General features: G+C 49.9%; 8 protein-coding genes across 8 annotated transcripts; 4 read left to right on the top strand and 4 right to left on the bottom strand.

Moving 5' to 3' along the window:
- Positions 1-424: 424 nt before the first annotated feature.
- GIQ15_03996 (uncharacterized protein) lies at positions 425-1,979 on the bottom strand (the record flags this gene model as incomplete). Its single annotated transcript, XM_033551413.1, has 3 exons — positions 425-568; positions 672-1,415; positions 1,803-1,979. The coding sequence occupies 3 exons, from the start codon at positions 1,977-1,979 to the stop codon at positions 425-427; spliced, it is 1,065 nt and encodes a 354-aa protein (XP_033405143.1).
- Positions 1,980-4,234: 2,255 nt separating this feature from the next.
- Positions 4,235-6,994, top strand: GIQ15_03995 (hsp98-like protein; the record flags this gene model as incomplete). Its single annotated transcript, XM_033551412.1, has 1 exon — positions 4,235-6,994. One exon carries the CDS (start codon positions 4,235-4,237, stop codon positions 6,992-6,994), a length of 2,760 nt encoding a protein of 919 aa, XP_033405142.1.
- A 644-nt stretch (positions 6,995-7,638) lies between these two features.
- Positions 7,639-10,692, top strand: GIQ15_03994 (DNA repair and recombination protein RAD54; the record flags this gene model as incomplete). The annotated part of the gene is made up of 3 exons (XM_033551411.1): positions 7,639-7,976; positions 8,076-9,685; positions 9,788-10,692. 3 exons carry the CDS (start codon positions 7,639-7,641, stop codon positions 10,690-10,692), a joined length of 2,853 nt encoding a protein of 950 aa, XP_033405141.1.
- Positions 10,693-11,126: 434 nt separating this feature from the next.
- GIQ15_03993 (uncharacterized protein) lies at positions 11,127-16,556 on the bottom strand (the record flags this gene model as incomplete). Its single annotated transcript, XM_033551410.1, has 1 exon — positions 11,127-16,556. One exon carries the CDS (start codon positions 16,554-16,556, stop codon positions 11,127-11,129), a length of 5,430 nt encoding a protein of 1,809 aa, XP_033405140.1.
- Positions 16,557-17,157: 601 nt separating this feature from the next.
- On the bottom strand, positions 17,158-17,994 carry GIQ15_03992 (EBDP2; the record flags this gene model as incomplete). Its single annotated transcript, XM_033551409.1, has 4 exons — positions 17,158-17,240; positions 17,288-17,522; positions 17,569-17,732; positions 17,796-17,994. 4 exons carry the CDS (start codon positions 17,992-17,994, stop codon positions 17,158-17,160), a joined length of 681 nt encoding a protein of 226 aa, XP_033405139.1.
- Positions 17,995-18,155: 161 nt separating this feature from the next.
- GIQ15_03991 (uncharacterized protein) lies at positions 18,156-20,253 on the top strand (the record flags this gene model as incomplete). The annotated part of the gene is made up of 6 exons (XM_033551408.1): positions 18,156-18,268; positions 18,316-18,350; positions 18,400-18,469; positions 18,522-18,689; positions 18,740-19,089; positions 19,148-20,253. The coding sequence occupies 6 exons, from the start codon at positions 18,156-18,158 to the stop codon at positions 20,251-20,253; spliced, it is 1,842 nt and encodes a 613-aa protein (XP_033405138.1).
- Positions 20,254-20,869: 616 nt separating this feature from the next.
- Positions 20,870-22,807, bottom strand: GIQ15_03990 (uncharacterized protein; the record flags this gene model as incomplete). The annotated part of the gene is made up of 1 exon (XM_033551407.1): positions 20,870-22,807. The coding sequence occupies one exon, from the start codon at positions 22,805-22,807 to the stop codon at positions 20,870-20,872; it is 1,938 nt and encodes a 645-aa protein (XP_033405137.1).
- A 495-nt stretch (positions 22,808-23,302) lies between these two features.
- GIQ15_03989 (DML1) lies at positions 23,303-25,145 on the top strand (the record flags this gene model as incomplete). Its single annotated transcript, XM_033551406.1, has 5 exons — positions 23,303-23,374; positions 23,426-23,631; positions 23,707-24,145; positions 24,214-24,764; positions 24,881-25,145. 5 exons carry the CDS (start codon positions 23,303-23,305, stop codon positions 25,143-25,145), a joined length of 1,533 nt encoding a protein of 510 aa, XP_033405136.1.
- Between the last annotated feature and the right edge of the window lie 2,371 nt (positions 25,146-27,516).

The following is a 27,516-nucleotide window of genomic DNA, read 5'->3' as shown; positions in this document are numbered from 1 at the left end:
ATATAGCTAAAATTCTATATACTATTTATGCTTTAACACATGCTCCCAGAGCTACTTGATAAACCCTTTGTTTGCTTTTGAGACATCAATAATAATAGCCAGTGTATTATCTAGTAGAGTATAGCACATGATAAGGTACACACAATGCAAGATGCTGTGGCATGCTGTGCCTGAAAACTCCGTTCCCGAACTCGTCCCATCAAACCATACATAAATGATGCACTCTATAAGTATACTCCGACAACCTTTTAAGATATGTTTGGAGTAGCCATAGAGGGATAGCCATATAAGACCATAAATAGTAAGCTATAAATAACCCGATAAATAAGGAAATATTAGCCAGGGCATCACTATGCGTGTTAAACTGTTTGGCACGGGTGCTTAAATCCGTTACCCCAGCTCTTACATCACTGAGGCGTTAAAGTTATATCTTCGTGGCAAATTTCTTCAGGTATCGGTAATCCGCCATGTTCCGGTCAACGGCCGAGCGAATAATCTTCGCTCCTTTCTCGCCATACTTCTCCTTCCACTCGGCGTCAAATTCGGCTTCAGTCTTTGCTGCTTTCTTCTTATTGGAGACAGAAAGATATGTTAATATATAAATGTCTGAATGTAGATTGCCAGCTTGCTGGTTTAAGTGCTTTCTGGATATCTTCTTGGGAATCACTTACGTGGGCTCTAGGACGGAGGCACTTGGAGCCAAGTGCATCATCATGGAAGCCATGCCATTTTGCAAAGGCATCGTTGGCAACCTGCTGGTCTTTCTCTGTGGGCCACTGAAGCATGTCGGGTGTATATTCCTCACCCACGCTCTTGCAGAAACGTTCGATGACGGCCGAGGGGTTGTCAAGGAGGTCGTCTGCGTCGACCACGCAGATTTCAACCTTATCTGGGCCATCGGGGTTGGTCATGGCACCATTGGTCCCGTTTGTGCCATTTGTCACATTTGCAGGGGCAGTATGGACTGTAGACGCATGGTATGGGCCGACATACTGTACTTTACGGAGGTAGTCAAACAGCCGGCGTAATTCGTCATATCCAGATTCGTTCTCATAGAACTCATAGAACCCCGTGATATCATCCAGTGGTGGGATTGTGCAGCGGTAGTACGATGGGATACTGTAATGTGGATCACGAATCAAGAAGGCGAAGTGAAATTTCGAGAGCAACTCCAGCGGGACAACGGTTGGGTTATCAGATTCCGCGCTTGAAGAGCCCCCGTTTGTACGGTGTGGCGTGTCAGTGGGCAGGACTCCGGCTCCATTCGATGCCACACCGTTAGAGGAGCTGCCGTTGCCATTCATATCCGTACCGATTCCACGTTTTGGTATCTGAAGCGAGGCTACTCGCGTTGCTGGTTCTCCGTCAGGTGGCATGATGTAGTATGCCATATCCTTGATGAAGAGTCGTTTCCCCTATATGAGAAGGTGAGTATTTTCGCAGTACGAGGTAGCCTATGAAGAAACCGCCGTGGGTACATTGCGGAGCAGATAGGGATAACATGGCCAACTTTCTCGAAACGAGGTCTCTTAGATGGAACATTCAATGGATGGATATGGGCGTCACATGGATCGGTGCTTGACAGAATATAGTGTATATCCTCATACGGGTTTTCAAACGTAGGGAAGGCTTGGAGGTATTCTCCAGGCAAACACGGTGATTTATCCAGCTCAAGGAACTGGGGGTCCATGTATTTGGAAGTAATATGGATGGGTTGAAAGAGAGTAGAAGAAGATATGAAACGCATGAGAAAAGCAAGGTGGTGGCCGCGATTTTCTCAATGGCAGGGAAATGAATCACACCTCAGATGCTTCTCTGTCAAAGCGGTCAAAAATAGTCTTGTACGTTGACTGGTCGAAGCCGGTTTGAATCCTGGCTTCCTCGTCGTCATCATATCTGCGACTAAGTCTTTCAGGTCCGTAGTAAAAGGCATCACCGAGCGGTTCGTGGATGCATTTCAAAGTATCATGGCGAGTCATGAAGACCTGGTTTGAGGAAAAGTTAAGCACTATCTAAGGAGACAAGGAGAAGACGGTGGTTACTCTTTCAAAGGCCGTAGAACATGCTCGGGGATGAGTAGCCACGAAGATTGAGCGTTTAGCCATGGTAAAGTCTGTAGAGAAGATCCAGGTGTATTCAGGCGGAAAATAACAGACGAAGAGAACGGCTGTCAATGGTAAAGAGAAGAAAAGGGGAAAAGTTCCACGTCAGGGTCCAGCAGAGAGATTTTTATATGAAGCCTGCAAAGGGGTGCAAGCCACCGTGCTTAGTTTGTCTGAAAGCGGCAATCAGCAGAATCAAACCGCCAGCCAAACAACACAACGTCACGCAAAAAGAAAATGAAGCGACGACTCGGCTCGAGGGAAACAAGGGATATCGGAAGGGTATATATATATATATATCTCAACAAGCTGGGTGAGTTTTGGCCGCTTCCCATGTTACTAACGTGGCATCCGTTCAGTGAGGGCCTCCGGAATGACGTTGACACGGAATGATAGGATCAACTTCTGCCTCTGATTGAGCAGAACGAGGAATTAAATCTCTGCTACCTCGAACCTGATCCATGGAACCTTCGCTAACAGCTGTAGGGGCCGCGCTCTCTCCATATTTTCTTGCCCTTGCTCCATCTCGATACTTTTCCATGACACATTCTGTGGACACCAAATGAAATGAACGCCATGAAAAACGTGGATTGAGTTCGACTCTGGATAGGAACCAGCCTGGAGGGTTTCCCGTTCTATTGCCACTCACGATATCTGTACGAAGGGAGGGAGGAAGCGCAGGTTCCGAGATGCACCAGAGAGCCTCGAACTGCACCGGGTGGAAGCAGGCGCTTAGTGCCACCAGAAGGACCTGTTTTAGCCAAACAGCTCGACGGCCGCCTGATCCGCCGCCCCTGTTTTGCTGCATCATACACTCTTGCATAAACTCTTGCATCATAAACCCTGGGGCGATGGAACCATGGGGGGTACAGTTCCATTCCTCGCCATGAACGATGGGCCTCGGTGTATACCCGGGTAGAGCTACTGATAACAACATAGACCAGTCATGACGGGTCAATGTATAGCTACTTGCACGTCGAGTCGGTTACTAATAAGGATTGCTTGTTACGATATCCAAGGCTAGGCGGCGGTTCCATTCATACTCATCCAGTCCAATTGATCGTTTCCCCCGCCAGCTATGGAGACATATAGCGAGAATTGGCCCATCCTGCTATGCAGCATGGGTATCTGCCTGTTATCCCGCATTCTCAACGCTAAATGCTGATGGCATGCCAGCTCTCCAACTCTTCTTCAACTCTTCAAGTTTTTCACTTTATATAACTAACTCGGAGGAAAGATCTTCCATAACGTGATGACTAATCGTGACATCATAGAGGAAATACCTGAAGCGCGACTTCTAAGACTATAACATGCCACCATGATATCACTCTAGGGAGAACTTCGGTCTGGTGGAATGATAGTCCCATTATCTTTGATAAGCATGATACAGTTAAGCTCACAAGAACGGATGTGAGCGGAAACTATCTTTGGGATTTCATACGGCCATGACGTACCAGTGGGCTTGGAGACATCCCATACGGGATCTAAGTTATCGTCGCTCTCCGTGGCCTTCTAAAATTTAGAGGATCTCTAATTGTCAGTTTAAGACGACAAGCTTGAGGTTGAAATAACATTAAACTTGCGCCCTCGATGTTAACTGAGAGCGTTTCACGTTTGTGCCTGAAGCGCTGTTTCACAACATTGCCGTTATACTTCCGTTCCCCTCTGATTTGGTCTTATTGAAACAATCATGATGGGCGGCATATTCGGGCTGCAGTCCTGTCCCATCCAGATATTCAGGAATAGGTGCTATGAAGAACATGGTCCCATTATATGGGAATCGGAATACCGGAATAAGGATTCACCGGATGACTAAGATGACATCATAACTCTCTATGCCAAGATATGCAAGAAGGCGCTGGACAAGGCGCGAAACCACCACAAGGCTCACGATGCGCCCTTAATCAATGGTGGTCTGATACGATGGTCTGATGCGCCGCCTTGGGGTATATATACGTTGCCTGATACTGATCTTTGTGATGTTTTGATCTCTTTCTCAAGGAACACTACTGAACACACGCTACCACATCGATCCGGGCTCTTTACGATCCCACCAACGGCTAACCGCCACTGTTTTTACACAACAGATCTAGATTCGATACACACCAGAACTATTCGACTGCGACGCCGCAATGGCACCCAGTCGCGAATCATTCACAGACAGAGCGTACAACGCTATAGAGAAGGCAGCAGATGAAGCAGAAGAACATGGCCACCCGCAAGTGGTACCCGCCCACCTTGCCTATGTGCTCATAAACGGAGACGACGAGGAAGGGCAAGACACCGTGCCGCTCTTCAAGCAGGCTATTGAAAAGGCCGGTGGAGATGGAGACTCGGTGATTCGATTCCTGAAGAAGACCATCGTCCGCCTACCCGCCCAGTTTCCCGCCGTCTCCCAAGTAGCAGTCTCCTCGGCCCTCACCGAGATCATGGCTGCAGCATACAAACTATCCAAGAAGCAGAAGGATTCTTATGTTGCAATCTACCACCTTATTTCCGCCCTTGTGCAGGACCGAACCATCGAACAGGGTCTCAAAGAAGCCGGCGTTCCAGATATGAGCAAGATCGACCAGGCTCTAACGGAACTGCGAGGCTCGAAGAAGATCGATAACAAGACCGCAGACTCGACAGACGGCGGCAACGAATGGCTGAAGAAATTTACTGTTGATATGACGGCCTTGGCCAGGGAAGGGAAAATCGACCCCGTCATTGGCCGAGAGGAAGAGATGCGGCGAGTTATTCGCATCTTGAGTCGACGAACCAAGAACAACCCCGTCCTCGTCGGTGAGCCTGGTGTTGGGAAGACGACCGTTGTCGAAGGCCTCGCGAGACGCATCGTCAACTCGGATGTCCCCACCAGCTTAGCCAAGTGCAAACTGCTGTCTCTCGACATCGGCAGCCTGATTGCTGGAGCCTCTTTCCAGGGCCAATTCGAAGAAAGAATCAAAAACGTTCTAAAGGAAATCGAGACATCCGACACGACAATCATCCTCTTTATCGATGAGATCCACATGCTCATGGGCGCTGGCGCCTCCTCCACTGGTGGAATGGATGCCGCCAACCTTCTAAAACCAATGCTTGCCAGAGGCCAGCTACACTGCATCGGAGCAACGACCCTCAACGAATATCAGAAATATATTGAAAAGGACTCCGCTTTCGAACGTCGTTTCCAGCAAGTCCTGGTCCCTGAACCAACTGTCCCCGAGACCATATCTATCTTGCGAGGACTCAAGGAACGTTACGAAGTACACCATGGAGTCAACATCCTCGACTCGGCCATCGTCTCCGCCGCCACCCTCGCTGCTCGCTACCTCACCTCACGACGACTTCCTGATTCTGCAGTTGACCTTATTGATGAGGCTGCTGCCTCTGTCCGGGTAACCCGCGACTCTCAGCCAGAGGCCCTTGACCTCTTGGAAAGACGCTATCGCCAGCTCCAGATTGAAATCCACGCACTCGAACGAGAAAAGGATAAAGATTCCATGATGCGACTTGAACATGCCAAAAAGGAAGCCGAGTCCGTCAATGCAGAGTTGGTACCACTTCGGGAAAAATATACCAAGGAGAAGCAACGCAGCCAGGAAATCCAAGAGGCTAAGATTAAGCTGGACTCACTCAAAGTACGACTCGACAGCGCCACAAGATCTGGAGACACCTCCAGAGCATCTGACCTGGCCTATTATGCCATCCCCGATGTGGAAAAGCGAATCATCGCCATGGAGCGTGCAAAGGCCAAGGCCGACGCCGAAGCTCGTGAGAAGACTGGAGGAGAGTCTGACTCGCTTGTGGTTGATGCAGTCGGACCCGATCAGATCAATGAGATCGTTGGCCGATGGACAGGTATCCCAGTCACCCGACTGAAGACAACGGAAAAAGACAAGCTGTTGCACATGGAACAGCAACTCACAAAAACCGTTATCGGCCAAAAGGAGGCAGTTAGGTCCGTGTCAAATGCAATTCGACTGCAACGATCTGGTCTCAGCAATCCCAATTCGCCCCCGAGTTTCCTGTTCTGCGGACCATCAGGAACCGGAAAGACCCTTCTGACAAAGGCTCTTGCAGAGTTCCTATTTGATGACCCCAATGCCATGATCCGTTTCGACATGTCCGAATACCAGGAACGCCATTCACTGAGTAGGATGATAGGTGCGCCACCCGGATACGTTGGCCATGATGCCGGCGGGCAATTGACTGACGGGCTACGGCGTCGCCCATTCTCAATCTTGCTATTCGATGAAGTTGAAAAGGCCGCAAAGGAGGTCCTTACCGTCCTCCTACAGCTGATGGACGATGGCCGAATTACCGATGGCCAGGGCCGCATCATCGACGCTAAAAATTGCATAGTCGTCATGACCTCCAACTTGGGCGCAGAATACCTCAGCCGCCCAACCCTTCCTGACGGATCCATTGACCCAACCACCAAACAACTCGTCATGGGTGCATTGAGGGACTACTTCCTTCCCGAATTCCTGAACCGCATATCCAGTACTGTCATCTTCAACCGTCTACCAAAACGCGAGATTCGCAAGATCGTCGATGTCAGATTAGCCGAGATCCAGAAACGGCTTGACGATAATGGCCGCAGGGTGAAGATCGAGTGCGCTCCCGAGGTTAAAGACTACCTTGGAAAGGCAGGATACTCGCCTGCATACGGTGCTCGACCGCTGGCCCGACTTATCGAGAAGGAACTTCTGAACAACCTGGCCGTCTTTATCTTGCGAGGCAGCATCAAGGATGGCGAGGTTGCTCGGGTCGTGATGCATAACGGGCGAATCACAATTGTCCCCAATCATGAAGATGATGCGGATGCCATGGAAACATCATCTGATGAGGAGAACTATGATACCGAAGAGGAAATGGACGAAGATGAAGACGACAAGCTCTATGACTGAGCCTGATAACCGCCTAGCTGCACAGTGATTTTGAAAAAATTTTGCACCAATTTTTTTCCTCACCCGTTTTCAGTGACGAAGTGACGAAAATGCATTTTCTCCCTGTTGATTACTTTGATTAATTTGTACCGGCAGGCACCATTGAATATATGATGACCGTTTTTTTTCTAAACATGTTTTTATGACTTTTATCATACCTCTTCTGTGTCTGAATGTTAGTATTATACTAGCGGATGGAGTTGCGGGCATCTTCCTCTCCATAAAAGCATACAAAGCATTAACATATACACTGATATTTTGGACTTACCTCTCTTTATATAAATATGCAATATAAAATCTAAACTGCACTTTAACTGATAGATATATTTATTTAATATTCAATCAGTCTCGGACGGAATGAACTCTTCTAATCCTGGCTGGTAAACTGGTTGATATTGTTGTTAGTTGTATGTTGTCGACGTCGACGCTATTGTTATATCGTCTATCACGTGACCACGCGACTCGACGCGATTTTGTTAAATTAATTTAGAAACGCGACGTTAATAAAACCTCCTTTATACCACGATCAAGCGGATGGCTACCTAACGACAGCCAGGCTAATATATCTATGAAAGCGGACGAATTATCTACGGAAGGCCGATAATATGCCTTTTAAACCATTCCGGCCACCGCTCCAGAGAAAACCGCAACATACCCCAGAAGCAAGGACAAGCATAGCATCTGTCGACCGGCCCTCACGAGATGACGAACCTCTGCGCAAACGAAGACGTGTTATCGATAGTGATGATGATGCTGAAGAGGTATCGGATTCGGAGGGAGAACATCTGAAGCAGAAACCACTCATTGATAGACCTAAACCCTCGCTGGGCAATGGGTCGATTAATCGAAAGCCCTTGATTGCTGTGACCAACTCGCATGATACGGTTTCTGTGACTGAGCAAGGAAGTGATAGTGATAGAGAGACATATTATAATGTACTTTGGTAATTATTGACTACTGAAAATTTCTTTCCTTGCATAATTTGAACCAGCCGTTCCTTAGGCCTATGTGCTAATGATCGAGCCTATCCTTTCACTTATAGGCGTAAACCCACCGCGAAGAAGAATAAAACATGGGACGGCGATGGAATTGTTATCGTCCGAGGTGGCTATGGCTACCTGCAAGATATATCCGGGCGAGAAATGGGAAAGGCCATGCTGAAGCTCTCTAGCTTAGAACCTGGGGCCTCTTTGTCGATTGGAGGCAAAGATGTTGAGGTGGATTCGGTAATCACCAAGAAGGAATATCTTTCTAGTCGCCCCTCTAGAACGGGAACCTCGTCATCATCAAAGAGCGTGGAGGCGCCCCCGTCAGGAAAGGACTCGGGCTATGTAAAGCCCAGCATCTCTTCCACCCGTTACACCGTCTCGAAGCCAGGCACAAAGATCTCACTGAATGACTTGAAGGAGGCCTCCAAAAAGACGCTGAATGTTTCTGCGCCGCAAAGTGCTGCGATAAACAACACCTTTAAGAACCCCCTGAAAAACTCCACCGTTCTGCCACCGAAACCAAATGGGCCACTGCCTACCCCTAGACATGATCCCACCCTACCAGGTGCTGTGGTTATGAGAAGACCCGACTCCGTGCCACTGGGAAAACAGATAGTCGATGTGGTTGTTGACCCTCTTATCGGGAAACACCTTCGAGAGCATCAGCAAGAAGGAGTTAAATTCCTTTACGAATGCGTGATGGGGATGCGGCCATTCAACGGTGAAGGCGCTATCTTGGCCGACGAAATGGGGCTAGGGAAGACTCTCCAAACAATTGCACTTCTATGGACCTTACTAAAGCAGAACCCCATCTATGGATCTCAACCTGTGATTAAGAAAGCCCTCGTTGTCTGTCCGGTGACCCTCATTAACAATTGGAAAAAGGAGTTTAAGAAATGGCTAGGAAGTGATCGGATAGGCGTGTTTGTGGCGGATGGTAAGAGAACTAGACTCTCTGATTTCACCATGGGGCGAAGCTACAGTGTTATGATTATTGGATACGAAAGGATACGTTCCGTACAGGAACAGCTAACCAAAGGATCTGGGATCGATATCGTGATTGCTGATGAGGGTCATCGACTGAAAACCGTTCAAAACAAAAGTGCTCAAGCTATACAATCGCTGAATACTACGCGTCGAGTCATCCTTTCGGGTACCCCAATCCAAAACGAATTGAGCGAATTCTTTGCCATGGTAGATTTTGTCAACCCTGCGCTTCTCGGCACATTTAAGTCGTTCATGAAAGAATTCGAAAGCCCAATTGTTGGAGCGAGGCAGCCAAATGCTCCCCGAAAAGCTATCGAGAAAGGGAAAGCTAGGAGTGAAGAGCTGGCTGAGTTAACTTCTCCGTTCATTCTTCGCCGAACGGCTGACATCCTTTCAAAACATCTGCCGCCAAAGACCGAATATATACTGTTTTGCAATCCAACACCAGCCCAAGGGAATTTATACCGTCACGTCCTCTCGTCCCCCCTTTTCCAATCCGTGTTGAGAAACTCTGAAAGTGCTCTACAGCTCATCACCCTGCTGAAGAAAGTATGCAATAGCCCGTCTCTGCTTAAGCCCAAAGTCGAAGACGGCAAGGTTGCTGACACCTCCATGAATGCATTTATATCATCTCTCCCACCTAATATCCAGCGTTGCCTATCCGCCGCCTCCAGCGGTAAGATCAGAGTTCTTGACCAACTACTCTATAATTTGCACAAAATGACATCAGAGAAAGTGGTATTGGTATCGAATTATACTTCTACTCTTAACCTACTAGCGAATTTGCTGACCTCCCTGGATCTTCCATTCTTACGTCTCGACGGCTCTACCCCTGCTACAAAGCGGCAGGCACTAGTAGATGATTTCAATCGCTCGCAGCCATCGTCATGCTTTGCATTTTTGCTCTCCGCAAAGGCTGGAGGGACAGGATTAAACTTGATCGGAGCTAGCCGACTTATTCTTTTCGACGTTGACTGGAATCCTGCCACTGATATACAAGCAATGGCACGAATACACCGAGACGGGCAAAAGCGACACTGCCATATTTACCGGCTTCTGCTAAAAGGGGGTATAGAAGAGAAGATCTGGCAGCGGCAGGTAACGAAGCTTGGATTGGCGGATAGCGTTATGAACCAAAAAGGTGGGATAGCTCACTTTTCACAGGAAGAATTGAAAGATCTGTTCCGCCTGGATGAGAGCTCTCAATGCCAAACTCATGAACTATTAGGATGTCAATGCCGTGGGCAGGGGGTGATGGTCAAAGAAGACGAGGATGAGAAGGCTGAAACTACTGCCGAGTCCTCGTTGGATTCTCTGTCTGAAGATGAGGATGAGGATATGGATGATTCAGAGGAAGATGTGCCTGAACTACCCACGCTGATGAAAGCATCCGAGCTCAAGTCATCCACGGTACCACAGCCTCTATCGAAAAGGCAGCGAGCCCATGAGAAAGCCAAGAAGCGATTTCTCATGCAATACTCTCACATTGACACTAGCATCTTGAGTATTGGCTCGAGTGAAGAAGTTGGGGCGAGTAATGCAGGCGACGACGTCACAATATCAAACATTGAAAGCAGTATTGGAGACGAAGTTTTGTTTTCATTGCTCAAAGAAGAAGGGAGCGGAGTAGGCTATCTATTCAAAAAGAATGGTTTCTCAAACCCACCGCTTTTGGTGGACTAGAATAATCCGATGAGGTCTAGCAACTCCACTAAGTTAAGGATGGATTGAGGAAAGCTGCGTTCGTTTTTAGGAATACGTGACAAGAGGATATACGTGATGTCTTATATGGTGACGATGTTAATGATTAATTAGATTATGCTATAGATCTAGATATATGGAAATCATAAGCTATATTCATCTCTAAAATAGTCATTAATCGACATTTTCGAGGTTGTCGATCGTTATTATTCACAGCGTAGACTCTTCTAAACACGCTCAAATCACATAGGATGGTAGCCACCACTCCCACAAGAACAATAAACACAGGACAAATAAACTGAGCAAAGGTATCATGCTAAATAATCACAAGAATAAACATCAAAGCAAATACAACATTCTATCAGAATTAGTGTTTCCACTAGCAAAGATATTGCAAAGGAAAAGGAACAAAATGATCAATATCTCAACTTGCCAACGAGTCCGAAGGTATATGCCGCCTCCGCCTCGCTCTTCATCTGAATCATGTACACCTTGAAACTCCCACCAACAACACCGCCCTCCTTTGCAATGCCCTCAAACTCTTCCCAGATGGAGACAGCAATACCTGTTCTAGCAACTCGTTCGAAGCTACTCTCACCCAGACATGCATCAACTAGTGTCTCGCCACTCGCCTTGCTTCGAACGAGAATGCGCTTTTCATCCTTGCCTCGTGCACCAGGTCTAGCAGCGGATGGAGGCGTGCGTGGAGGGCCTACGGTATCCGCGCTTGAAGCATCACCAGACGCGGGAGTTGAAGTACCGCTATTCCCTTGGTCATCCTGGTGTCTTGGTGGAGTATTTGAGGATGCAGGGTCGGCAGGCATAATAGTAAGTCTTGCAGCTCCTAGATCACGCCATTTGGCCGCTGACTCTCGAGCATAGATGCGTATCTTCGCGTTTGCCAGACCAATGCCGCCTTCTGCTGCTATATTTGCTGTCTCGGGGTTCGTTGAAGGGAAACGTTGTCCTGACCCTGATCCTGTTGACGTAGTATATAGGCTGGTGGCATCACGACTACCATTTCGGGAGGTAAGGGTTGATCTCGCGATACTGAACATTTTACTACCGCCGCCGAATCTTTTAAGTGCAGAGAATGCGCTAGACATTGTCCCAACACTGCTGTCTGTCCCACCTGCTAAAGAAGCAGGCGGTGCGGTGGAAGCACGGTAACTGCTCTTCGAGAATCCGCCGTACCAGCTAAACCAACCGCCGCCTTTGTTTGATCGCGTGGAATTGTGGCGCGAAAGTGGAGTATGCTGAGGCCCATGGGCATTTTGTAACGCAATATATGTGGGATTGTTGATACGAGAGTAGTTGATGAGGCCGTAGAGTTTTTCGCATTCGTCAGGATTACGGGATCGGAACATGATGTTGCTGCCAGATGAGATTTTTGACTGTGGAGTTGGAGGTGATCGGATACTTATGTCGAGAGCCGTTCCACGCCGAATTGGCACAAGGGGAGTTAGTTCTAGGGCAATCAATGGTTGGCGTGATATTTCATTGGAATCAGTGCCTGATCCATCGTCTCGACTAGTTGGTCGCGAGTGGCCAGGGACCATCTCGAATGCTTCAATGAGCCCAGGAGTTACGATTATATTGCATTCATCGAGATGAAGCGGCTCCCAAGATCCCTTGTCGTGCCAGTAAAATATTGAGGCAATAGTTTTAGAAGGCCTTTGCGGCGAACTATGGATAGATTTTGGTGGGGATCGGTATGCAGACTCTGGTGGACTAACTGTCTCTGCTGTAGCGGGTCTATTGTCGGCTGATTCAGGGTCATACGTCCGTTTAGGGGCGCGGATTGAGGGAACGGGCCGTAAGGGAGTGGGCATATCATCATCCTCCAACTCTTCATCCGATGATGTATCGGAAGATGATTCAATATCATAGCGTTGAATAGAACTTGTATCTGAGCCAGACGACTCTGAGGCGGTAGAAGGCGCGTACTCATGCTTGAGTGGGGAAGAAGTTCGTCGATGTCGTGCATACTGCGGTGCTGGAGGGCTAATAATGGGGTCCTTATGCCGTTTCGATCCTGCTGGGCTAGGGGTGCGATGTGGAGGCGGCGAAGGAACGTCTTCAGTAAACATTTGGTCGTCATTATGAGTTCCTGATTTCTCAGCTTTCTCTGAAGATTTTTTGCTCTTTACGACTGGACTTTGCTTCGCCTTGTCCTCGCTTGTTTTTTGCACTGGAGAAGCTGGGAGAGGTATACTCTTAGGAGACGGCGGTGGTGAAGGCTTAGGAGAAGAACCCTTCCTAAGTTTGGGGATCATCGGAAATTCCAGTGAAGGGACAGGTGATAGGGAACGACGCCCATGAGGCTGTACTAGCGCTGCAATTGGGCGTTTCGTTTGTTTATACCCGCTTGATGTTGGAGTCGTTGGCGAGGGAGTCCTATCACGGCCACGTACGTCTGAGCCACCTCTAGAGAGCAAAGGTGAGGGTGGCCGGGGAAACTCTTTGTCTGGAGTTTGGACTCCGGAGGAAGTAGGGCTGATAGGGGAGCCACCGTAGTCATACTTGGATCGACGTTTGGCCTTGGATCTCTTCAAGGTTGACGGTGACACACTGCCTGCCAAGTCCATAGCCTCATTCAAGCTTCTTGGTGTATCCAGTTTAAGGATGCGGGAGGGAGTTGACGGAGAAGCTACTGCATGCGCTTCGGTATGGCCGCGATTCGCCGTATCTCTGTCATGTTTGAGATCTTCGCCAGCCACTGTCGCCTTTTCTCCAATTGGGACATCAACCTCGGAGGCGTTATAATCTGGGACACTGATGGCATCGCCATCTTCTCCCTGGCGTGCGAGTGCGAGTCTCTCCTTTCTATCCTTAGCACGGTTAACGAAGCTGAGAGACCTGTTTATCTTTGGAGGAACCGGGTTGAGACCGATCATTTGCACCCATTCAAACCCTATCTGCTCATCGTCCGTCGTCAATGACAGCAGCTCATACCATTCAGTTGAATTCCCCGTCTGCTCGCGAACCATGAGCACAATCTCGCCTTCACCATCTCCATTCCTGGCTGAAATGCAAGTACAGTCAATTGGAGGGAAGAGGAGCCAACGATCTGTTTCATCGATTTCACAGATGAAGAGGTCACCGCCAGGGGCTTCACCGGGAGGGTTATCTCGTAGCAATAACTCGGCTCGACAGTCGATTTGTTGGCCAGTAGAATGAAGCAAGGAGAGATCGAAATAGTCGCGGGCACGCACTCTCCTGGCCTGGTTAACGTCCACATCTTTAAGGACTCCCAAAGTATGTAGGCTACGCGCTCTAGTTGCATCAATGCTAGCCGCAGCATCGTCCTCGAGCCTGGAACGTTCCTCGTTTGCTCTTCGTCGAGCATCGGTGACCAGTGACTGGTAAGTGCCTGCCACTTCCTCCGCCTTGGGTGATGGCTGGACATAATTAAGTCCCTTAAACGTCTTTGAGAGATATTTCAACCTGACCAGAGGTCGTTTTAGTAAGAAGGCAACGTCTACCCTCTCCCCATCGCCATTGATCACGTCGCCATTCTCATCTTGCGCCATACCCGCGCATAGACTCTGGGTTTCTGCTTTGAGTGCGTCTTCTGGGTCAGGAGGTGCTAGGTTGACGACAACATCCTGAAACCCGAGTCTCCAGGCACTCAGGTAATCGGCATATACCTTTTGGGCACCGACAGCCCACGACAAAAGAGCCTCGGGATTATTCAGTGGCATCCGTTTGTGAAGGCCCTTTAGCTTCTCTAAGGAGACACCCATGTTTACAATGGGCCGGGTGAAATTTTCCTGGTCACTTGGGTTGGCCGAGCGTCGAAACAAGCCAGCAGCGATGGCTGAGTCCGTCTTTGAGAGAATTGAAGTCAATAGCACGGGAATAACGCCGCCGACGAGTGTCCTCAATTCACGCATATACTTCACTTCATCTGACGCTAGCTCTCGCATGATATCGCTTACAGTTGCGGTAGCCAGACGACTCCTATTTGTACGGATGCTCCTTGCAGACCGTATGCTCCGGCTGCCGGCTCCGGGGATTGATAGGACAGACATCAAATCCGCGTGTTTGGTTAATCTGCGCTTCAGAGGTTGAACTGGACCAGGCAAGGACTGGGGATCGAATGTGTCTCTCTTCTCGGACTCGGACACGGCGTCGTCTTCGTTCTGGGATAGTTCAGACTGCGAGATGGGTTTCAGCTGCTCCTTGGTGTTATCCGGGTTTGTACTTGATGTTAAAGTGTCCATCGATGCGATGGTAGACAGCCTATGGACACCAGTGCTCGGGAATGGCCTCTTTAGCATCAAAGGAGGTGGACGGTCGACAGCTGAGACTTCTGATCCGTCAGAAGAAGTTGGCCGGTCGAGACTAGAGCCCTGAAGCGCTTCTTCGACTGACTCTCTTAGCATGGACATCCTCTCCGCTTCTGCAGAAGCACTCAACCGGGACCGTGACTTTGTAGCTTTCCCTCGCTTTAGCGTAGAGGGTTGGGATTCACTGGCGCTTTCAAATGACAAGTCTGACTTGGACTCTCGCGCATGAGAGGTGGATTTCAGCTTGTGCGTCTCATTGCTCTCGCTCTCGCTTCCATCAGAATAGTCGTATCTTCCCTTGGCTGGTTTGCTCTCGTGCTTTTTGTCATTGGAACTTGTATTGAGAGACCTTCGTTTCTTGGTATCTTCGTTGCTATGCTCGTCGTCCGTATGGTCCTTGTCCTTGCGAGTGGACGAAGATTTGAGAGGTGCTGGCATACTGACCGTAGACTCATCATTGTCTTCGACAAACGGGTCGGCCGTGGATGAGAGCCAGGCTTCCACCTTGGATCCGTGAGTTGCCTGTTCCTGAGGTGGCTGCACTGGCGGAGATGGCTCAGGTGGTTTCATGGAGAACATCTTCTTGGACTCGTCTATGACCTGGGAGATGATGTTCGTCTTGCCTGACAGAAGATTTCGTGTCCTGATATCGCTTCTTCTCACAGGTTCAGCTCGTACAGGAGCAGGTTCAGGAGGGGAGTCTACCTGCTCTGGAGACGGTGGTTTCTTTCGAGGCGTACTCGCTCGAGAAACAAACTCTGGAGACTGGACTTTCTTCCTGGGCGAGGCAGTTCGATGGCTGTCCTCGTTGACACAGTAATTCGGCTTCAGCGTCCTCTTTGGCGTACGATGCTGCGCCGCTGTCTTTTCCCTAACACTAGGATCAGCCGTTCCCTCGCCAGCTGATGAGCCCAGATCTGAACTCCACGCAGATGAAGCTGCTTTGAGAGGCTCGGGCACTCGCAGTGGCCCTGGATAGACTGCAATCCCATCACTATCCTTGATAGCCGACGTCCTGGCGGCCTTCTCCTTTGCCTGTTCATATTTATTCAGCACGTCCGTACGTTTGGTCGGCGTAGGGTGCGCAGACGAGGGAGCACTGGCGCTGGGAGGCGACCTGTTCCTCCTCCAGTGTGCATCACTGACGACTCGTTTCTTGGGCGTGTTTCTGGGCGTAGTCCTGGGTGTAGTTCTAGGCGACTTCTTCGGCGTAGTCTTGGTCTTTGTAGGACTTCGTACCGGCTTCTTCTCAGGCTCTGGCGACGACTTGCCCTTTGGCGTGCGCGGTCTCTTGCTCGCCGGGCTCTTGTTCGTGGCCTGCTTCGACTCCTTCAGCTTCGACCCGGGAGAGCCCTTCTCGCCCTCATCGCTGCTGGCACCGACATCTGGCGCGATCACCACGCCTCCACCGAGCTGCTGCCACTTGCGGACCTTCTCTCGCACCGTAGCGGTATCATGAGGCCCCAGGGATTCACCGAGATCGAGGGGCTTGGTCGGGCTCTGTTTCGCGCTCCCACGGTTGGGGGTTCGACGAGGGGTGTGAGGAGAGGGCATTTAACGTCTATCGAGAGAGTAAGCCTTTGTCAGGTCTTTTGTCAGGTCTTTTGCCAGGTCTTTATGAGAGGTCTTTATGTTGTTGGCGATGCTAGTGTCGGGAGATTGGTGGTGGTGTATCATGGCGGAGTGTTTGTTTACATACCGATGTCGATAAACGAAACGGTCTGCGCATGCCTCGAGAGTCAAGCAGTTCGTTTTAAGAGCGTCTTCCCTAGGAGAAGAGGACGGAGTAGACAGGCGCAAATAACGGTTTGTAGCTTGTCCGCGCTCATGCAGTGTTTGAGGCCAGGGTAGAGGAACTGGGCTGGGAGACAGGAAAAGCTGTAGGCATCAGGGGTCAAGCGAGACAGCAGCAAGAGAATGAGATATCCCGGCCTCGCATCCCAGGTGCTCATATGTCGATGTCTTTATCTTGATACGATGATGGTGTTTGTTTATCAACTTGAAAGTAAACAAGTTTAGCGCTCGCTTGGCGATGACTTTATGAGTATAACATTAGAAGCAGAGTATTATATAGTCTAATTACAATAATAATACAGTTAGACGAAGATAGTCCGTCCGTCTAGTTTCCCCGTGTTGAGTCTATGTCTATAGAATATCATTGAGACTTGCGGCCCTGGGTGGCCCTTTGCATGAACTGGATCGACTTGGTGATGATTCCCACGCTCTCGCACATGTAGACTAGAGGCGTTAGCAGAGATCGATTGACAGGCAACTGGAAGACTTACAGGCCGGGACCACGATCCAGATGGCGTTCATGGTGAAGTAGTAGAACCAAAAGTAGTATCCCTCTGGCCGGCAGTAGCTGACCTCGTTGAAGTAGTGGTCGAACATGCTGGTGGCATAGTACAGGATGTCCCCGTAGATCTGGCCGAGCGAGACGATGACCTGGAACGAATGGCGCAGCGGATGGTCGACGGTGATGAAGTACGCGAGCAGGAAGCACAGCGGTCCCCAGCAGACCTGTCTCCGTCAGTATGCCTCTGTATATAGAGCAGATCTAACCTACCGCGGTGATGGTCTCCATGCAGAGGACGAAGGGGTCAGAGGTCAGATATCGCGAGTCCGAGAGAGAATATTCCTTCCACAGCTGTCCGAAGAAGTCCTGCGCGGGCGCCATGCGAGTGTGATTGTACACGAAATATCCTTCAAAGAAGAAATGGATGCTTCCGCCTGCTCTCGTCAGTCTCTCTTCAACCTGATCATCTCTCTCAACTTCTTTAGGTAGTCACTTACTGAGGACAAACCACAGGATGGCCATCTTATCCGCCGTCTTCATGCCTGGACGAGCCATCGAGACGACCGCGAGCGTCAGGAGCAGCAGCGCTCCCCATCCGCCGAGGAACGCGCATACCAGCGTCGGGACGTCCCAGTCGTTGGCCAGGTAGCCGATGACCTTTGCGTCCAGCGGGTAGTACGGATGAGCTGCTTCCATGGTGAGACTGTAGCACTGTAAAGGATTGTAGATGAGAGCGTTGAGATAGGGGAACGTTGGAGCTTTAAAAGTAAAGAAAAAGATAAAGGCCAAGGATCGCGAACGTCAACTTCAGCTTCACATCGAACTCGCCCTCTCCAGCACTCTGGCGGCGCAGAGCCATGCCTTCAGACTGCAGACCGGCGACGACGAGGATGGACCTGGCGATAGATTCTTCAGGCTCTCCTCCTGGCATCGCGGCCTTGTTCCTCATCCGCTTCGACGTCAGAGCCGGGTATGTCTCCCTCCCACTGTCTTCTCCTACACAGCTAATCGGCGTAGATATACGATCGCCTGGAAGAAGACAGCCTCAGACAGTACGTTTTCTTGCTTCCATCGCAGCGTCAGATAGTTAACTGCAGTTAGTCGTCCTTGAGAATGCGGTCGAATTCAAGTCGCTACCGTCCGGCCTACACAACGTGAAAGAAGATCTCGTGTACGTCTGATGGACTCCGGATACGATAAGATGGAATGCTCATACTCGGTAGATACTTTGTCCACGAACGATATGCCGGGCTCAGCGCCTTCGTCAACGAGCCCGCGGGGGAGGCAGAGCGGAATGCGATCATGCTCTCCGTCGGCGTCCTCGCGCCTCTCAGCCACGGCAGGCTGGGGAGAAGCTGGAAACACGCTGCCGGACTGAAGGACCTGGCTCTGTAGGGACCATACGCTGCCTGTCAACAGGTCGTGGCTAACATCTCGATAGGCAGCTCGCAGCGGACCCGGACAACACCCAGCCCTTGACGGAATACTGGGACAAGTTTCAATTGAGAGACGACGAGGCCAGCTCGCCGCCAGATTCTCCCCTGGACTCGATGTCGCACTCGAAAACCGGGCCTGCGCCCATTGCTTCCACCAAACGTCGGCAGCGTGCTCTCAGTGACGCAACCGCTCTCATCTCGAATCACACATTGCCGTCATACCACCCGGCTTTGACACTGCCAGACTTTCTAGACACGTTTGGACCGCTGATATTCCCGTTATATCGAGCGGCTATCCTGCGGAAGCGGATAGTCTTCCTTGGTGATGCGCCCGTCGAGATGTCATGTAATTTTAGTATGTATACCTACAATTCTATGAGAACGAACAACGAACAACGGCTAACTGCAATCAGTATATAACATATCCTTATTATCCTCGCTTCCTCACAACCTGCTATCTTTCCTACCTTCCGCCAAAGACATCCCCAGCCTTCGACCTCGACCTTTATTCAACGTCGGCATCCACGACATGGCATACCTGTCCACACTATCCAATTCAGCCGATCCATGCTGGATAGCATGTTCAAGTGATCGCGTTCTTGGACTCAGACCGGAGCTCTACGATGTCCTCATAACTCTCCCTCCAAACTATTCAAGGCAGGCTCCTGAAAAAGCATATCCGAAAATGTCGCTCTCCCCACGGACTGCTGCAGGCCAGCAAAGGGACCCCAAAGCAAAGTCAACCCCCATCAAAGCAACACAGCGAGATAGCCGTCGATTCGTAACCTTACGGGACGGACTGAAGGAGTTCGCAAGGCTAGGCGAGATATCTGTCCCTGACCGAGAAGACTCAGATAACACGTCTACCTTCTCGTCAAACTCCCTGGTCGAGCCTGTTTCCTGGCCGCTGTTGGCGTATACTTCATTCATATGGTGGGCGTCTGCCGGTGAAAAGGGTGCAGGCCTCTCAGACGAAGAAGCCGAACAGGACGCAGCCCTTCTCCAGGTAGCACATGATGACAGCGAGGCGGTAGATGACCCTTCAAACACACCATACCGACGAGAATCCATGGCCGTGCCAGATGCAAATAACATGTCCCAGGAAATCGCCATCATCACTTACTTCCGACGACTCACGACCCAGATATTCACCATCTTATTTGACATCGTCAGTCGCGCGGACGAAGAGCTTAATGACTCGCCCGAGTTCAGCCAGAGTGAATCATCCTTTACCCGTCGCTATCGTGACAATGAGGGCGAGGAGGAAGTAGAAGGCGACGAGGAGGAACTTAATTCCTCCACCCTCGTTGGCGAGCATGATGACGACCAACCGCTCCTTCGCACGCCGGACGACGACGACATCATCACCATAACTTCTTCTGATATTACCAATATGGGACTTGACGCGTGGAGCCATGCGGATAAAATGTTTATTGTAGAACTGGTGAATGTCTGGTGGGGGAGAAAGGCACAGGTCGAGGGTTCTCACATTCAATGCTGCGGGGTGCGGATTATATAGATGGTCTCCTGGATACTTGGTATATTTTATCATACATATTACTCTCCAACGGTATACGGTATCTGTATCTTGGGGTTGCGTGGGTTAGCAAAATACCTTTTTTACTTCCTCTTAGTCTCCAAAATTGAGGAGCAGATCATGGAAGTGGACATCGATGTATATATACGGGGTGTAGGGCATGCAATTATCAAACTTCCAAAATAAGTCTCTGAACGGATTCATAAACGTATATATACCTTGGATGAACCTATCAAGAGATATATACAATCATAAACTCTAGCAACTTTGTTCAGACGGAAATCAAACGCTAGATGGAAAAAAGGGGCAAAGGAAAAATGTCATAGCAGATGCATTATTATCATAAAAGTGAATGGCAGGGGAATGCAACGCTATGAGACAAAAAAGCAAACTAAGCACCAAATCATTAAATATGTATAACTTCAAGACAATGCTGGCGTTTTATAAACGGATAGAAGATTAAACAACGGTCACAACATTACAATCACAGCTATGGGTAACCTAGGATCAACCGGTTTTATCCCATCAGGAGTGAAGTCGGATATAGAGCTTCGATGTAGGAGGTTCTAGCAAATACCATGAACTTCATATCCCCCGCTTAATACCCATGGCTACCGGAGGCACTGAGTCCTCGTCGGCTAGGCTTGGTACGGCTGACATAGCTCTCGGCCCTTGAAACGCTTCTCGCTCCATTGTTTGGGGTCGTCGCTCCACCCATGGCATGGGGACGATGGCTTGCATCGTTTGCGCTTGCAGACCGCTTCAAGGCGCTTTGTGTGCGGCCGCGCCGTGCCCGGATCTGTGCCAGGGCTTCTTCGCGGCTAATAGGGGTTCCGGGGAGTTTGGCACTTGCGCCAGTGGTAGATGGCCTTTCGGAGTGAATTGGGACTGTCTTGGTCGTTGTGATGGTTTGTATTTCTGCAGTGGCGCTATTCTGGCGCTGGCGTTGATCTAGAGGGAGAGGGGTCTCATAGCGTTTTCGCGGATTTATTTCAACGTTTGGGGGTGGAAGGGTGTACGAATGCTCTAATGGAGCGGCGGGTGGTAGTGGCTGTCCTCTCTTCTTGGGTGCAACTGATTTTGGGACTGGGATGGGGTCATCTTGGGGTGACCGTCCCTGCTTTGGATGTATTTCTTGGAACGTTGGCGGCGGACGCTCGTTGTTTGGTTGCTCGGAATGTGTCGACTCGGCCTTGCGAGCGGGAGATGGAATTGCCTTGAAAGTTCCAGTATCTGGACAAAACACCACTGTTGGTTCGGCAGGAAGTTTCTCACTAGCAGGAGCGTCATCGGGGGTATCTTCGTGAACACTCTTTGGGGTGGTTGATGATTGAGTAATCTGCAGTTGTGGCGATGCTTCTCTCACAGGTAATGGACTGGGTATCTTCTGCACCCTTTTCATCTCCTGGTCTGTGGATGGGCACATTTTCTCCCACTCCAGATCGTGAATATATTTAACTCCTTGCCGCTCCGCAATTCGACAGGAACATCTCTTGAATTGGCATTCAAGCTTCAAGAAGTCAATCATGTCCTCCGCTCGTCTTCGCATTAATTTTTCCCATCGAAGGTCCTCCTCAAGTTCCTGAATTATCTCTTTTTCGTTTTCGACAAGTGCTAGAGGCTCCTCCTCTTCAAATGGAACAAGTGCACGGCTGGGCGTTAACTTGGTTGGCGATCTCAGGCTGGACCGGAAGTCAATTTGTTGTTGGACGCTCTTCTTTCGAATGGGAGACATTTGATCTCGGGAATCAGGCTGGTCTCGCTTTTTCCCTCGGGACGCAGGGCTGCACGACATCGGATTCATGCTTGACCTCTGAAGTCTCGTTTTGGGCGTCTCACCCCGCATCACCTCGGCTCGTGCTTCGAGAATCTCTGACTGGTTATCTGTTTCGATGGCTCTGATCTGCTCCTTTAACACCTCGTTTTCCTCCGTTAGGCCAGCCAATGCATAGGCGCGTTCGAATGCATCCTGTTTGGCCTTATCCTTGGCCTCTCGTTCTGACTTGACCTCATCCTTGAGGCTTTTGATCTCCCCTCGAGAGGACTTTAGCTCTTCCTGCGCCTTGACGAGATTCGAGCTGGCACGGAAGGCTTCTTTCCTTGCCCGTCGAATCTCCTTCTCGAACACGGCCCGCTCCTGAGACTGTCGTTCTTTGAAGGTATGTATTTCTTCTAATAATGACTCCAGCCGTTCACTAACTCGTCGTTCTCGCTGCCTCGCTTCGTTGAGCTCTTCAGTTGTCGCCTTCAGGGCGTCCTCTGCTTCTTCTCGGCCCAGAATTGCTCGCTGCAAGGCAGCGTGTGTCGTTGTTGATGGCGGGAGCGGTGCTGGGCTGTTAGGGCTCGCCAGCCTGTTAAGGAAGGCAACCTTTGACTGGACATCAATCGACTGTCTGTCTGACTTGTTTTGTAGATACGCTAGATCCGACGGGACCGGCGATGCTCTGCTCATAATCTGTTGATTTATGCGGCGCGGTGAGAGCGGATGAAGAGGAGACCCCCCGTGCTGGGGGAACTTTCGTGTTGGTGACTCCATTTTTGAGGGACCGTATCGTCAGACACCGGTTCCCAGGAAGATACCTCGATCGCTGGAGCTGGACTGATTGACGATGGCGTTGTGTGTGCGTTGTGTGTGTGTGTTTCCTCGTCCTTGCATCCTTGTCAAGCGTCGTTGTTTATCCCAGAAAAAGTTCTCGTTACTCCTGGCAACGCGTATCACGTAAGCAGTCACGTGCCTATATCAAAAGCCGGCGATAAATTTACTTGCACAGAAGAAAAAAGAAAGCAGATTCAAGACTTTGAGAGAATGAGAATGCATGTAGATTTATGCAGGGTCAGCTTTACTTGCTATGCTGTAAGCTGGAGAAAGTAGTTTCTGGCTCAGACAGAAAATATCACGACCGTATAGCTGGAATATCACGAGCGAGTTAATCTTATATCGCAAGGATACAACTCCCCACCATATGAAGATCGCAACTTCAGCTCATTTTCCTATATAACTGACAAATCTGCAAAGAGAAGAGGAGAGAGGATGCACGAGATCATCACACTCCAGCTCGGCCAGCGCAGTAACTATGTGGCCACCCACTTCTGGAACGCCCAGGTATGTATTCCATGACCCCGCGGTTGGACAGGCGGCTAATCAATATCTTAGGAGTCCTACTTTACATACTCAGAGAACGAGGAGTCGCCTGTTAACCACAATATTCATTTTCGAGAGGGCCTAGGGGCTGATGGCACCGAGACTTTCACCCCTCGTACGCTCATCTACGACCTCAAAGGCGGGTTTGGTACTCTACGAAAGTACAATGCTCTGTATCAGCTCGAGGAGGAGCAACCAGGGTTGTCAAGTGGCCTCTGGTGAGGGACATGCACTGGCTGAGATTAACTGGCCCGTCATCTATTGAGCTACTGCCCTAACGGATTTATATTTAGGGACGGCACGGGAGTTTTGCAGCAGCAGCCCAAGATCCCGCAAAGTGAATACCAGAGATGTCTCGATATGGGGCTGCCAGTTCCCAGACTTACAGCAGAAATGGTCAGGTATTGGTCCGATTTTAACCGTGTGTTCTACAGTCCACGGTCCATCCAGCAATTAAACGAATATGATCTCGGCTCTCAATTGATGCCGTTCGAAGATTGGTCCGTGGGCCAGTCTCTCTTTTCTGAATTAGATAGGGAGCATGACCTGCTGGACCGTGACCTACGCCCATTTGCAGAAGAATGTGACCAGTTGAAAGGAATGCAAATTTTCTCCGGGGTCGACGACGCATGGGGGGGTTTCGCGGCGAGCTATGTCGACCGATTGAAGGACGAGTTTGGTAGCAAGAGTATCTGGACATGGGCTTTAAACGGCTCATCCCAGCTCCAAAGAGTAAGGAAGCCGTCGTTGTTTCATGTCGGTCAGGGTTTGGCGATTCTAACTAGGGATGCATGAGACAGGAAAAACGGAAGCTTGCGTCTGCTAATACGGCAAGGTCCCTGAGCGAGATTTGCAGTCAAGTCACAGCCTACATCCCCATTACGGACCTGCCAAGCAAGCTGCCGCCCCATGTCAAGCCGGACCTGCATCATGCCTGGTATTCATCGGCCCTGACCTCGCTGGCGCTGGAGAGCGTGAGCCTCCCGAGTCGCTCGCGAGGTTACGAAGCGCTTGACATCTGGGCAATAGCTTCCAGGGATTCGCGGAACATTTATAACCTTCAATCTACCATAGGAACCGGGGAACTGACCACGGTTACCACGGACCAAAGGCACCCAACGAAGGGCGTGCCTGACTCCGAGAAAAACGGTCACGGCGACGACAACCGGGCCCAGGAGCAGCTGAAACAATTCGATATTGACCTCTCCCCACGCGGTCTTGCGGCGAACCACGATGGGCAGGTGTTCCAGCAGATCTTGGTTCAGCGAGATTCTGTGGCCGCCACAACTAGCTCTTCAAAGGCTTCACAATACACTGGATCAACCATGAACTCAACAATCGGGACACAAAGGTAAGAGAACCATAACCAATAATTGTTTCCCTCAATATCCCTTTTAGGCCTCTTCAGGGTTGCGGGGAGTTTGCCTTAATCCTGGGATATATGAAACTGTACTAAGGATCGACTAGCTTTGACTCTCCACTCGAATATCCAGTGCTAGACTCGTTCCCCCGCGACTTGCTGAGCGATCAGGGACCACCAGGGTCAACGCTCAAGGTTCATGCGGCGCTATCCATATCCTCGCAGGTTGGAGACTATCTCAAGGACCTCCAACGGTCTGTGGGGATTTACGTTCCTCTGGACCAGCGAGAAGAGTTGTCGAATAGCCTCACCACGCTATCGGAGGCTTATGTTGACGGGTGGCAGAGCGACTCCGATTCAGGCGACGATTGATACAGCCGCTGTCTGGTATTAATTAATCTCCAAACAAAAAATGAGAGAGAGAGAGATGAGCCCATGCCTAACACCCCACCTTCATCTACTTCTCTTGAAGGACACGTTTTCCTCCCAGATCGAAGTAAGTAAAAATGTATACTTACGAAGTTCACCTATCATGCTCAATAATGAGACATATTCGAAGGCGACAGTAGCAATTCGCTCAGACGCAACCTAGTCGTGAACATTCTACAGCCCCTTTGCCAAATTTGTCTGGACTTGCAAGTACTCTCGCATGGGTGGTATAATTGAACCACAGCTCAAGACCACCCCGGCTATTCTATATACTCCGGCCGCCCCGTTTTCAATATGATCTGCTCGCTAGCTCGGTGATATCTTTTCTCCCCTCATTTTGCAACTCTTCGTAAATAAAGGTACCGGCCTGTAAGAAGCTCTTGATAAGCGATATGGCCCACCAATCTAGAGCGCCGACGTGACTATCTCTTGCAGGATATCTCCCAACTCCATCAATCTCCACCATGGCAGCGATCCTTGCAACCCGGAAATAACCATGTCCTTAAAGAAGCGATATACGATTTTTATGCAGTTGCTACCAAGTCAAGGATCACGAAATGGTCACGGATGCGAGTTATATGCAGTGCCTTGTGTCTGTTCAATGATTCACGATTCCAGCATAAAAGCCGAGCAGCCAGTCCCACGTCAAACAGGGGAATCCTACAATATACTCTGTACTCCGTACAATGAGGCGAAAAACAAAAGTAAAGCGCCAGCCAGGGAAGGATGTGATGTACCTGAAGTCCTGCACACCCTGCAAGTTGTATTGGTTGTATAGTTGTCGCTGTACAAAGCAATCCATAAATTAACCTGCAAGCACAGTTCCCGATGACACCAGCTTACCACCAGCTGAATGGCCCGATTGACTTGTTTCCTTGAGTTTCCGGGTATCTCCAGGTGGCTCAACATCGAATCTCGAAGAATGGGCATGTCTCACATTTTTTTTAAGGTACAGTATCCTCCAGTTAAACAGGTTTTGCCACATGCAATGGTGCTGCTTGCATCTACGGAGAATACTCCGTATGCAACTCGGAATGTGAATGTTATGCAGCCTAGAGAAGATGACAGTGACAGTTGTCTTCCGGCATGGGCTATCGCGCTGGATCTAAATTAATGCATTGCATAGACATAATACATGTACGGAGCATCGGATCTGCAAGACGCATATTCGTTGTTTCCTGTCATTTGAAGGCACGCAACGCACGTCGAAAAGCTGGTCAGGCCCAACCTTTACGCTCGTATTCCATGCACATAACGCCGAGCTGGCGATCCGATAGGGCTAAAACACTCTGCGGAGGTGATCTCCGGGGTAACTAGTCAACAAGTCTACTAGTACGGTCAAGGGGAAACAAGCTCTCCATCTCATCGAGTTCCGATTGTTTCGATCTTTCTCCCTCTCGCCAGCTCCCCGAGAGGGAAATCTGGGATACAGACTCGGATTTCGAATAGCGCTGTCTAGGAACAGAGTACACAGCAGCCAGGAACTCGCTTGCGACAGGCCCATGTCTCTATTCCCGGCATGGGCAAGCGATCTAGCCGGGCCGCAATATATGTTACTCTTTCTTCTGCACACTCAGATCAAGGAGCCACTTAGATCGATTTGCAGCACGAGTTGTACAGAGAGCGGCGGTGCTTTTGGTTTCCTCCTCCCCGCCATCCCGTAATATCAGATATTATCGGGGTGCATGGTTACATGATACGTGTTCTGGCATGTCAGATTAAGTACGGTAACTATTCGAGCTAGCCAAGGTCTCGAGGTGCTGTGGGCAGGGGAACGCTACTCCAGTGCGAGGGAAACCTGGCTAAATGACAGTGCTAAACATTCGATCAGGAACCTGACCCCGGCCACGGAGTATGCTCCGTAAACCTGAAATTGGGAGAGAGTCTTGGCCCTGGATTTCAGGCAGTCCAGCGCGCCAGACATCGCTATGACATTGTTTGCAACCTCAATCCGATGCCACTTACTACCTAGTGATCGATTGGGGGTCCACTTGCGGCCCTTATTATTTAGTACGCATCCATGATGGTGGTTTGCCCAGCGCTAGTTCCCATCGTTTCCGCTAAGTCTTGAAACAGCGCTAGCCCACTTGACCTTCTGATATTCATGGCTGGGACATCGCATCATCATCATCATCATCACCATGAGGTCACCTCCTCCCGTCAGAGGTGGTAACGGACTTTCGGCGTCTGAGCCGCTTCGATCGAGAGAGTGTGGGAATTCAGTGCCTGTGGTGGCGTTTGTATCTGTTATTTTTGAAAAATCGAACCCACTCCACCCTGTCATTCCTGGCTGATCTGGACTAACCCTACCAGT

Source organism: Arthroderma uncinatum, assembly GCF_011692745.1.
Source record: "Arthroderma uncinatum strain CBS 119779 chromosome Unknown scaffold3, whole genome shotgun sequence".
NCBI classification, from domain to species: Eukaryota; Fungi; Ascomycota; class Eurotiomycetes; order Onygenales; family Arthrodermataceae; genus Arthroderma; species Arthroderma uncinatum.
This window is presented reverse-complemented; position numbering and strand designations above follow the sequence as displayed.